We start from the raw sequence: 13,100 nt of genomic DNA, 5'->3' as shown, positions 1-13,100 counted from the left end.
CTATTGTGATTATGTAATTATTATTCATAGCTGAGACACATAGTATATGATGATTACACTTTCATTCTTTTATAACTTTTCGTTTTTCCTGTAACTTTTTTTAAAAATAGAGATGGGGGCCGGGGGTGGGTCGGGGGGATCTTATTGTGTTGCCCAGGCTGGTCTCAAACTCCTGGCCTCAACCAATCCTCCCACCTCAGCCTCCCAAAGTGCTGGAATTACAGGTGTGAGCCACCACACCAAGCCTGTTTAACCTGCCTCATTTTCTTCATTTCTTTACTTTTTAAATATATACCTATTGCTATTTTTATTAAAAAATGCATCTGTGGATGTCTTTTTTTTTTTTTTTTTTTGGTGAGTTGGAGTCTCGCTCTGTCACCCAGGCTAGAGTGTAGTGATCATGGCTCACTGCAGCCTTGACCTCCTGGACTCAAGCAATCCTCCCAGCTCAGCCTCCCAAGTAGCTGGGATTACAGGTGCACACCATCATGCCCAGCTAATTTTATTATTTTTTGTAGAAATGAGGTCTCACTGTGATCAGCTCAGACTGGTCTCGAACTCCTAGACTTAAGTGATCCTCGCACCTCAGCCTCTCAAAGTGCAAGGATTACAGGCTTGAGCCATCACACAGGCCCTGAAGAAAATCTTTATTTTATCCTGACACTTGATTAGTGTGTTTGGCCAAGTTGAGAATGAGGAAAATAGGAATCTGATGGGAAGTTCTCTATTTATATATGAAGGACTTATTAATTGCTTGGTTTTTCCTGCAAAATGATCAAGGGGAAACTTGCCTTTTCCTTTGATGACTCCCAAAATGAGAGTGTGTGGGGATCATTTATCTGAGACAACTCAGTTTTTCTAGAGAAGAACCTACAATCTCCTGTCTGGGCACAAACTTTCTGGGAGTAGGAGAAATGAAGGGGACTGGAAGTCTTTGTGTTTTTTTGTTTGTTTGTTTATTGAGAAAGAGTCTGGCTCTGTTGCCCAGGCTGGAGTGCAGTGACACAATCCTTTTTTATTTTTTTTTTATTTTTGAGACGGAGTCTCGCTTTGTCACCCAGGCTGGAGTACAGTGGCGCCAGTGGCGCAATCTTGACTCACTGCAACCTCTCCCTCCCAGGCTTAAGTGATCCTCCCACCTCAACCTCCCAAGTACCTGGGACTACAGGTGCGCCGCCATGCCCAGGTAATTTTTAAATTTTTTTTAGAGACAAGGTCTCACCATGTTGCCCAGGCTGGTCTTGAACTCCTGGGCTCAAGCGATCCTCCCGCCTCAGCCTCCCTAAGTGCTGGGATTACAGGTGTGAGCCACCGCACCCAGCCTTATTATGCAGACTTTCAATAAAAGTTCTTAGTTCTGAGTCTTATCTCAATTCCCTGCCATGCCTGGGGTACCTAAATCTGGAGCTTCTTAGGTTCAATTTTTCCAGACTTCAAATTTAACTACACAGGTGAGGGTTCTAGGGAACCAAGTGATAGACAGAGATCTGTTCTCTTTTTACCAGATAGATCACCCTATTTTATCCCTTAATGACAATAGGACTTCCTATAATGTCTCAAACATAGGGTTGCCAGATTTAATAAGTAAAAATACAAAATGTCTGGTTAAATTTGAATTTCAGATTTTCAGATGAACAATGCAATATGTCGGATATACTTATACTAAAAGTAATTTGTTTCTTTGAAATTCATATTTGACCAATAGCCTTTATTTATTTATTTATTTATTTATTTATTTTGAGATGGAGTCTCACTCTGTTACGCAGGCTGGAGTACAGTGATGTGATTTCGGGTCACTGCAACCTCTGTCTCCCGGGTTCAAGTGATTCTCCTGCCTCAGCCCCCTGAGTAGCTGGGACTATAGGCGCACACCACCACGCCCAGCTAATTTTTGTTATTTTTATTAGAGAACACGGTTTCACTGTGTTGGCCAGGCTAGTGTCAAACTCTTGACCTCAGGTTATCCACCCGCCTTGGCCTCCCAAAGTGCTGGGATTACAGGTGTGAGCCACCACACCCGCCCCACTGTTCTAATTTCCATCACCATAGTGTACTCTAGCCTGTTCTCAAACCTCATATACCTAGGCTTATAGATTGTACTCTTGTACCTGGCTTCTCTTATTTAATATAATTAGTTTAGTTTAGTTTAGTTTGTGTGTGTGTGTGTGTGTGTGTGTGTAACTGAGGGGAAATTCATGTAACATAAAAGAAATCGTTGTAAAGTGAACAATTCGGTGGCATTTAGTACATTCGCAATTCGGCACAACCACCACTTCTGTCTAGTTCCAAAACATTTTCATTACCCGCAAAGGAGTCCTCATTCCTGTGAAGCACTCAGCATTCTCCCCACCCCCAGCACCTGGCAACCACTAATCTGCTGTCTGTCTAACCTTTTCTTTTTATGGTTCATCAGTTCTTTACTGTCTGGTAAAATCCCACAAGCAGAGAAGGATTATTTTAAAAGGGCTCCAAGAAAGGAAAGCCAGGGGAACAAAAGCAGCACTAGGTAAAGTAAAATTTGGCCAGATGATCAAGCCACAAAGAAGGAAAACATTCCTAACCCCAAGATAGAGTCTACTCTTCATCTTGGGCAGAAGGTTCCTGTTCAAACCAGTCTTGAAGGCTGCCCTGATGCTATCTACGTGAGCAGTGTTTAATTTCTATCAACAAAGCACAATTCAGTGGCAATGTTGAAAGAGAAAAAGCCACACAGCTGGCTCTCTCTGCAAATGACATTGACATAAAGACCAAAGTAAATGTTAGCATCCTGGAAACAGCAGCAGGTGTCTTAAGTGGAACAGCAGCTACTGGGGAGAACTGTGGCCACCTGCTAAGTAGCATCTACTCAGAATTCATTTGAAACAATTATAAAAGTTATAATTTCAGACTTCTGGATGCATTTGATCATGCATCTTTTTGCTGTGTCTTTCTTTGCATTGCTGGGGATTGCTGGACAATTTCTGATGTTTTCTAGAGAGGTTCTTGCCCACCACCATATGCTTAGCACCCAGTACCTAGTGTGATGCTTGCCACAAAGTAGGTGAACAATAAACATTTTTTGGGGTGAATGAATGAATGAGCAAACCATCTGGGGCACTGACTCGAAAAGTGGAATCATAAAATCACTGCAGTTTAGACTTAAGAGGAGAAGGAGAAGGAAAAACAAGCTAATAAATGAACTCCCGGGCGGGCAAGGTGACTAACACCTGTAATCCTAGCACTTTGTGAGGCCGAGGCAGGTGGATCACTTGAGGCCAGGAGTTTGAGACCAGCCTGGCCAACAGGGCGAAACTCTGTCTCTACTAAAAATACAAAAATTAGCTGGGCATGGTGGCAGGCACCTGTAATCCCAGCTACTCGGGAGGCTGAGGTGCAAGAATCATTTGAATCAGGGAGGTGGAGGCTGCAGTGAGCCAAGATTGCACCACTGCACTCCAGTCTGGGCGACAGAGCAAGACTCTGTTTCAAAACAAACAAAGAAACCAAAAAACCCCCAAAAAACAAAAAACCAAGAACTCCCACAAGGGACTATGCAAGGTGGTTTACATGCATGACTCCCTTTAATCTTCACAATTACCTTCAAAGTTATCATGATGCCAGTTTTACAGATGAGGAAACTGATGGTCACAGAGATTGTCTCTTAGAATGCCAAGTCGAAGCCTTTCACTTGGAAGCTGAGGAACCTCAGGCCCAAAGCGCTCAGGGGTCTTGAACTAGTCGACAGAGCTAGCCTCGTTACCGGCCCACTTAGGATGTTTCCAGTTCTGCTTTTGGCTGAAGGCACACTGTAATGATTCCAGAAGCAATATGACCATCAATATCCAAGGAACAGAAAGTTTCCAAAAGCAAAGTGTTCATCTATTAAAACGGGATGGGGACATTAAGACTCCTGGGCAGGTTTTAGGCAAATAAGTCTTTACAGGTTACCCAAGGTGGATTCATGTCTCGAGGTCTCAGGAGATAGATATGGATGAGCAGCAGTAGGTCAGAGGTTCAGGAGCCAGACAGGCCTGGTGCTGGAGCCATGGGGATTTGCCAGCAGGTCCTGGCTGCATCACTTTTAACCTTTCTGTGCCTCAGATGAGCAACTGATTAGGGATGTACTGAGTCCCTGCCAGGTGCTCTGCCAAAAAGGACAAATTTGGCCAATAATAGTTACTGAGGGCTATCAAGTGGCTTGAGAGTTACAAAGGTTCATACATAAGATACAGTCCCTATTAGCTGGGCATGGTGGTACATGTCTGTTGTCCCAGCTACTCGGGAGGCTGAGGCAGGAGGATCATATGAGCCTGAGAGGTGGAGGCTGCAGTGAGCCATGATCACACCACTGCACTCCAGCATAGGCAAGAATGAGATCCTGTCTCAAAAAAAAAAAAAGAAAGAAAGAAAAAAGAAAAAAAAAAATTCCAGTCCCTGCTTTTTTCTCTAATCAGGTGACAAACCATCCTGCTTTGCTGGAGCTGTCCCAGTTTAAGCACTGAAAATCCCCCATCCCAGGAAACCCCTCAGTCCTGGGCACACAAGGCCAATTGGTCCCCATGGAAGGTCTTGATGGGAAGGGGAAGGAGAAACCACACATGAGAGATAATGATGAACACTAGCTGGGGGCATGTGATGCCACGTCTAATACAGAGGCCCCCAAGGGACTCAGGACAGCAGTGCTGTACACACCACATCAGACCCTGCAGCAAAAGGAAACACCAAGAGTATTGATCTTTCTTTGTTTAAAAATGTGGTATTTGGGGCCAGGCACAATGGCTCACATTTGGGAGGCCGACATGGGAGGATCACTTGAGCCCAGGCTGCCTCCCTCCCAAAGTGCTGAGATTACAAGTGTGAGCCACCATGCCCAGCCCAAAGCAGTTTTTTGTTGTTGTTGTTGTTGTTTTTGAGACGGAGTTTCACTCTTGTTGCCCAGGCTGGAGTGTAATGGCGCGATCTCAGCTCACCGCAACCTCTGTCTCCTGAGTTCAAGTGATTCTCCTGCCTCAGCCCCCCAAGTAGCTGGGATTACAGGTGCCTGCCACCACGCCTGGCTAATTTTGTATTTTTAGTAGAGACGGGATTTCTCCATGTTGTTCAGGCTGGTCTCAAACTCCTGACCTCAGGTGATCTGCCCACCTCAGCCTCCTAAAATGCTGGGATTACAGGCATGAGCCACTGCACTGGCCATTTTTGTTTGTTTTTAAGAGACAGGGTCTTGGCTGGGTGCGGTGGCTCACACCTGTAATCCCAGCACTTTGGGAGGCCGAGGTGGGCAGATCATTTGAGGTTTGAGACTGGCCTGGTCAACATGGTGAAACCCCATCTCTACTAAAAATACAAAAATTAGCCGGTTGTGGTGGTGCTTGCCTGTAGTCCCAGCTACTCAGGGGGCTGAGGCAGGAGAATCACTTGAACCTGGTTCCAGTGAGATGAGATTGTGCCACCGCACTCCAGCCTGGGCAACAGAGCAAGACTCTGTCTCAGAAAAAAATTTTAAAAAGAGACGGGACCTTGCTCTGTCACTCAGGCTGGAGTGCAGTGGTGTGATCATAGCTCACTGCAGTCTTGAACTCCTGGGCTCAAGTAATCCTCCCATCCCACCTCAGCCTCCCAAGTAGCTGGGACTACAAGTGCACACCACCCTGCCCAGCTAATTATTTATTTTTTGTAGAAATGAGGTTTTGCTCTGTTGTCCACTCTGGTCTTCCACTTTGACCTCCAAAAGTGCTGGGATTACAGGTATGAGCCACCTTGTCCAACCATGAAGCTCATACTGGACGCCAGGCAACTGGATTCTACTCTGTGTGTGCCTAACCACCAGGCTGCACTGCCTAAGTCAAACTGACCCCTGCAGCCTCAGGCCTCAAACATCATCAACTTGGTTTTCTTCACTTCAAAGATGAGGAACAGAGAGGTGCAAGTGTTAATAACAGTAGAACTAGGACTAGAGCTCTGGATTCCTGGCTTCCAGTCCAAGGGCACATTCTCATGGTTGTCTCTCAAAGCAAGGCACCCCTGGGGAGCTTGCATGCCCTGCCAGGGCCTTCAGGTGCTATTTACTCAGCTAGGTGTGGACTCTGCCCGGCTTCTGGGCTATTGTTTGCACAGCAAATGTCACCCAGCACCCCCTCCAACCAAGGAATGGGAACAAAGATGAAAAAACATTCTTTTGCTGGTTTCAGACACCTTGGCATGAGTTTTCAGTTTCTATCTAATCAAATGCAAATTACTGAAAAAGGGGGTTGCCTGAGAAGTGTCTAAAAGCAGTGGACCAGGCCTGGATCTTTTCCATGCCTGGGCAACCTCCAGGACACGGGGCAAGGAATCTAGATTTGAATCCCAGTTCCATTAGCAGGGCATGGTGGTGTACACCTGTAGTCCCAGCTGCCTGGGAGGCTAAGGTGGGAAGATCACGTGAGCCTGGGAAGTAGAGGCTGCAGTGAGCTGTGATCACACCACTGCACTCCAGCCTGGGCGACAGAGTGAGACCTTGTCTCAAAATAATAATAATAATAAGATCCCAGTTCCACCACTGACAATTTCATGGTCATCGGCTTAACCTCACAGGGCCTCATTCTCCTCTGAGAAAAGGGGCCAATTCCTAACTTGCGGGAACCAAAGAGAGAAGGGATGCCAAGTGCTTACACAGTGCCTAGCATACATCCAACACTCGTTAGCTATCCTTCCTAAAGCTGACTTATTTCAGATATCTCATGTATGTCTCTTTGAAAATGAAGGAAGCTTTAAAGTATAGAGGACAAAAACAAGGCTTACTGTTTTTCCCTACTCTGACTTTACCTGGCTTCTTCCTGGAAAAGGGTTCCAAGAACTTTTAGAAATAGAAAGTGAACAAACAAGGCAGATCTTAATCTGTAAAAACAGCCCTACAGATTCCCTCTTTCTCAGGAAGGCCACTGCCTGCAGCTGGAAGCAAATCCACTTAATCAGTAATTTTAGCTCCCTGATCAGTTTCCATCAAGCAGTTCCTATTCTTGAACCAGGATATGCAAACATGGGCACTTACTGGAAGGGAGGTTTCAGGGCCTCTGGGATTTCATCAGCTGCTCACTCTCCCAGGAGAGCTTGTGGGACCTGTCAAGCCAGTGGCCAAGGACAGAAAGCAAGCTGAACATTTCAAGGTCTACTGGGCCTCCCCCCTTTCAGTTTTTAATTCAGGCAGAACACATTTAAGAAATGCCAAGGAGGAAACTGGATTTATGGCTGCCACGCCAAGTGGGGTGCGGAAAGAAAACAAGAGGAAATACAAAAGGTTGCCTACCTCATTGTACAAAGTGAGGAGGCAAGACAGGTGCACAGAGCATAGCTTTGTCCCATCTCAGGAGCCCTGGGTTCCATCCCAGCTCCTGATCCCAAGAGATACGTTTCCCGGGACTCCAAGGGAGAGCTGAAACACTGGTCAAGCCCAGAGACTTGAAGCTCTTTCCCACTGCTTTAGGGACAGCATCAAAGCAGGGAAGTAGGGGTGGTGAGTGTGTAAAATTTAAGGCCAATTGCAGAGGTGGGGGAAGGATATTCTTTCTCTCTCTCTCTCTCTTTCTCTCTCTCTCTCTCTTTCTCTCTCTCTTTCTCTCTCTCTCTCTCTCTCTCACACACACACACACACACACACACATACACACATCCTGCCTCCCATTTTTAAAACAAGTTGTTTATTAAGGTCAGGTGAGGTGACTCACGCCTGTAATCCCAGCACTTTGGGAGGCCAAGGCAGGCAGATCACCTGAGGTCAGGAGTTCGAGACCAGAGTTGCCAACACGGTGAAACCCCGTCTCTACTAAAAGTACAAAAATTAGGCGGGCGTGGTGGTGGGCGCCTGTAATCCCAGCTACTCGGGAGGCTGAGGCACAAGAATCGCTTGAGCCTGGGAGGCGGAGGTTGCAGTGAGCTGAGATCACACCACTGCACTACAGCCTGGGCAACAGAGCGAGACTCCATCTCAAAAAAAAAAAAGTTGGTTAAAAGAGAAATATTAAGGGAGTCTTGAAGGGGCTGGAGTGAAGGCAGGAAAGAGACAAAGGACAAGAGTTAAAATAAGTATAGACAGAAATCTAGCAGGATCAGCCAGGCATGGTGGCTCATGCCTGTAATCCCAGCACTTTGGGAGGCTGAGGCGGGTGGATCACCTGAGATCAGGAGTTTGAAACCAGCCTGGCCAACATAGTGAAACCCCATCTCTACTAAAAATACAAAAAATTAGCCAGGTGTGGTGGTGGGCGCCTGTAACCCCAGCTATTTGGGAGGCTGAGGCAGGAGAATCGCTTAAACCTGAGAGGCAGAGGTTGCAGTGAGCCAAGACTGTGCCACTGCACTCCAGCCTGGGCAACAGTGCGAGACTCCGTCTCAAAAAAAAAAAAGAAAAAGAAAAAAAATCTAGAAGGATCTTCTTATACTGCCTTGGGGACAGTAGCAGGTGTTAAAGGCTGAATATTTTTTTCTTTAGTTTCAAGTAATTTTTAGCACTAGATGAACTGTTATTGCTTTTTTGAGATTCTATCTCAGGTGCAGGTGGCTTCTAGCTTCTTTGGCAGGGAAAAGAGGCATGAAGAAAAGAAGCTAAATTCTGTGCAAATTCCTACTCATCCTTCAAAGCCCATTTGAACATCCTCTCCTTTACGAAGCCTTCCCTGATGGCCCTGGGGAGTTAGGTGTCTTTCTCTTTCCTCAGTACCACCACTTAGGGATGGTGACAGTTACACTGCATTGGAACTATTTGCATGTCTCTCTCCTCTTCTGGATTCTGGTCCCCTGAGAGCAAGATAAAGGCATCAGTGTTCAGGATGAATGCATGACCCCAAATCCAAGGTTTTCTGGCAGTGGTTACGATCATGATGCTAGAAATATCAATTTATTGCAGTTGTCATGACCCAGCTTCTGGACACCAAATAAAAAAGCATTGAATGCAAATGATAGAGCACAGGTGAAGGATGGTGAATTTTAGGAGAACCTTAAGTCTGCACAAAACCAAATTGTTCTCCCTCTCATGCTGGTACCTGAGAGAATGCGGGACACTCCCTTCTCCCTTGGTCAAGATTAGAGGAGTCCCTTTAGTTTTTATTTATTTTTTTGAGACAGATTTCTCTCTTGTTGCCCAGGCTGGAGTGCAGTGGCATGATCTCAGCTCACTGCAACCTCCCTCTCCCGGGTTCAAGCGATTCTCCTTCCTCAGCCTCCTGAGTAGCTGGGATTACAGGCACACGCCACCACACCTGGCTAATTTTTTGTATTTTTAGTAGAGACGGGGTTTCACTATGTCGGCCAGGCTGGTCTCAAACTCCTGACCTCAGGTGATCCACTCGCCTTGGCCTCCCAAGGTGATGGGATTACAGGTGTGAGCCACTGCACCAGGCCAGAGGAATCCCTTTATAAAGCTGTGTTTTCGGCTGGGTGCGGTGGCTCACGCCTGTAATCCCAGCACTTTGAGGGGCCGAGGCAGGCAGATCACCTAAGATCAGGAGTTTGAGATCAGCCTGGTGAAACCCCATCTCTACAAAAATACAAAAATTAGCCAGGCGTGGTGGCGTGCACCTGAAATTCCAGCTACTAGGGAGGCTGAGGCAGGAGAATCACTTGAACCCGGGGGGCGGAGGTTGCAGTGAGCTGAGATCGTGCCACCACATTCCAGCCTGAGCAACAGAACAAGACTCTGTCTCAAAAAAAAAAAAAAGAAAAGAAAGAAAGAAAGAAAGAAAAAGAAAAGAAAAGAAAGATAACTGTGTTTTCAGTGATTTTCCCCAAGACTTTTTGTTTTGTTTTTTTGAGACAGTGTCTTGCTCTGTTGCCCAGGCTGGAGTGCAGTGGTACAATCTCAGCTCACTGCAGTCTCAGCCTTCTGGGCTCAAGTCATCCTCCCTCTTCCCACCCCAACCTCCCAGGTAGCTGGGACTACAGGCATGTGTCACCACGCCCAGTTGATTCTTGTATTTTTTGTAGAGACGGGGTTTCACCACGTTGCCTAGGCTGGTCTTGAATGCCTAGGCTCAAGCGATCCGCCTGCCTTGGCCTCTAAAAGTGCTGGGATTACAGGCATGAGCCACAATACCTGGCCTTCCCCAAGACTTTTAAGTGAAACTTAGAATCAAATAATGCACTTCCAGCAATCCTGAACAAATCTGATTTTTCAAGACATTGCTGAAACACTTCAATTTGAGAAATGTTTATTCCGACCCAAAGCCATACCCAGGGCAGCTGTCTTCTTTACCCCTTTATTCCATAAGGTAAGAAAAAAACATACTCACAGAGCCTTAGAGTTGTAAAGGCACCTGGTCACCTGGAAGGTGACTTGAAAGAACCCCTGCCCCTCCTCTTGCATATACCTCTGGATTGTTGGGGAATCTGCATTCATTTCTTCACCCGCACTGCCTCTGTACAGAACCCCGCTGAGTCAGTGTCTGTTCCAGGCACCTCCACACATGTTCCCATGTGCTGAGGGGGCCATTGGTGGGCAGGCAGACCTCAGAAACAGTTGGTTGCAGTTGCTATCACTTTCCTTTAGATATCTAGGCAGTATTTCCTAAAGCGAAGTCAGAGTGGCTCAGGCTAAGATGGGCTGCCTTTGTTTTGCAGCCCGGAACTATACATTCAACAAGCTCCTTCCTGTGTGCCAGGCACTCTGCTAGGTCGCCTTCACGCACATTCCCACATTTTCTGGTAGAAACACACAACAGCAATGAAGGAAAAAAAAGGAAGCTCTCAAAGAAGTTAATGCTTTGTTCCAGGTTATCTAGCAGAGTTGAGAGCTAACCCACAACTTACATCTCAAGTTTGGTAGTTAATCTCATAATTTTTTAAAAATGAAAACAGCCAGGATTTATGCAGTTCCAAGAGCCAGCCGGGTAAAATATAGACCCAACTCTGTTTTGGTGAATGGAGGGGAGATGAGAAGAGAAAAACCTCCAAGAACAAAGGAGGAGGTATAATTATGTTTGCCTCAGAGAAAACTGGGAGAGAAACCATTCATCTTCCATTCATTCATCTTCTGTTCCCAGATCTTCGAAGAATAGTCACGGTAATGTGGGGGCTAGAAGCATTGGCTTATGAAGTGGACAGGCAAAGGTAGGTTTTCAGCTCCACCACATCCTAGCTAGGTAAACTTGGACAAGTTGCTTAAACTCTCCACTACTCCAAGAGGTTACAGATCACTGAAAGTACAGACATTGGCAAGTATTTTTTGGAAACACATTATGGGTCCTAAGGACTATAATATAGTCTATAAATCTGGAATTTTATGCTGGAAAATACAACTTGTTTTCAAATGGAAAATGATTGTGTTTTGTATAAAACAACAGAGTCACATTTTAAGACCAGGCTGGATAACATAACAAGACCCCTTCTCTACAAAAAATAATAAAAATAAGCCAGTTATAAAGAGAGCTGAATAATAACAAAAGAAAAAAATTAGCTAGGTGTGGTGGTGTGTTTGGGAGGCTGAGGCAGGAGGATCACTAGGGATCAGGATATCATGACCAGCCTGGGCAACATAGCGAGACTCCCATCTCTACCAAAAAAAAAAATTGTTTTTAATTAGCTGGGCATGGCAGTGTGCTTGGAAGGCTGTGGAGGGAGGATCACTTGAGCCCAGGAGTTTGAGGTTATGGTGAACTATGATTGCAGCATTGCACTCCAGTCCAGGCAACAGAGCAAGACAGTGTCTCTGAAAATAAAAATAAAACAGCAGAGTCACATTTTCAAATTGTAGATGCCAACCTCTTCTTTCCCAGGCCTGACTGCCTCACACACTTTGTTTAGTATAGAGCACTTCCCCATAAGCCACCAAGCCCCAGTTATGGCGTAATTCAAATCCTGCCCCTAGAATTTCATGTAGGAGGGTCACAGGTCTGTGTGCTCAGCAAATGTTTGCTGTCCTCTGCTGGGAATTTTGTTCCAGGTCACACTAACAGGGCAGATACTTGGCAGCCTGTGACCAGGTCCAGCCCACTCATTGGTCAGATGGAAATTTTCTTTCCAGTTTGGAGGAGGGAGCAACTGGAGAAAGCTTATCCAAGGTTCATCGCTGTGACATTTTTCCTGCTTTCTGGACCCCATTTCTGCTTGTGACCAGTGATCAAATTTTATACATACTTAGACATATTTTGAAGACATGAGTACCCTACTGTTTCACGTAGACCTCTGGGAACTGTCAAACTTCTTTCCTACCAAATTCCTTTTTTCTTTTTTTTTAGACAGAGTCTCACTCACTCTGTTACCCAGGCTGGAATGCAGTGGTGCGATCTCAGCTCACTGCAAACTCCACCTCCTCAGGTTCAAATGATTCTCCTAACTCAGTCTCCCGAATAGCTGGGATTACAGGTGCACGACACCATGCCCAGCTAATTTTTGTATTTTTAGTAGAGACGGGGTTTCACCATGTTGGCCAGGATGGTCTCCAACTCCTGACCTCAAGTAATTCACCCGCCTCAGCCTCCCAAAGTGCTGGGATTACAGGCGTGAGCCACTGCGCCCAGCCCTTGGCTACCAAATATCTAAAGATGGAAGAAAGGATGAGATTAATGATAGACTAAGAAGAGTTTGGGAATGCCTGTTGGTAATTAGGGTGGACTGTCTTTGGAAATAATAATAGGTAACAAATATGTGTTTTCTCTATGTCATGTGCTGTGTTAAATACAGGATCTTATTCAAAGCTCAGCCCTCATTTTGGAGACAAGGAAACTGAGGCTCAAAGAGGTTAAGCAACTTGTTGTCCAAGGTTACCTAGCTAGGTGGTGGAGCTGAAAACCTACTTATGCCTGTCTATTTCATAAGCCAATGCTTCTAGCCCCCATGTTACAGTGACTACTCTTCCAAGGTCTGGGAATGGAAGACGAATGAATGGAAGATGAATGGTTTCTCTCCCGGTTTTCTCTGAGGCAAACATAATTATACTTCTTCCTCTGTTCCTGGAGGTTTTTTCTTCTCATATCACCTTTATTCACCAAAACAGAATGGGTCTATATTTTATCCAGCTGGCTCTTGGAACCACATAAATCGTGGTTGTTTTCATGGAAAAAAAAAAAAAAGAAAGAACAGAAAAAGTACAGCTTGCTATCTTATCCCACATGAATATCAGATGTGCAAAGTCAGCTATAAATAAGAGGATA

General features: G+C 45.6%; 1 protein-coding gene across 3 annotated transcripts in view; it reads right to left on the bottom strand.

The window, feature by feature from the left end:
- Positions 1-13,100, bottom strand: part of CCDC117 (coiled-coil domain containing 117) — a 72,744-nt gene that overhangs the window by 19,790 nt on the left and 39,854 nt on the right. For 2 of the 3 annotated variants that reach the window (XR_001712615.3, XR_001712614.4), the window contains exon 5: positions 3,578-3,785. Coding sequence is in view for 1 of the 3 variants with exons in the window: in XM_009438080.4 (XP_009436355.1) it covers positions 3,641-3,785 (145 nt within the window). In the remaining 2 variants the exon portion in view is untranslated. Of the gene's footprint in view, positions 1-3,537; positions 3,786-13,100 lie in introns of those variants that run through there. The other variant, XM_009438080.4, reaches the window with a different exon arrangement.

The sequence above is a fragment of the Pan troglodytes genome, chromosome 23, assembly GCF_028858775.2.
Source record: "Pan troglodytes isolate AG18354 chromosome 23, NHGRI_mPanTro3-v2.0_pri, whole genome shotgun sequence".
Classification (NCBI taxonomy): domain Eukaryota; kingdom Metazoa; phylum Chordata; class Mammalia; order Primates; family Hominidae; genus Pan; species Pan troglodytes.
Note: the sequence above shows the minus strand (reverse complement) of the source record. Positions and strands in the feature narration are given on the sequence as shown.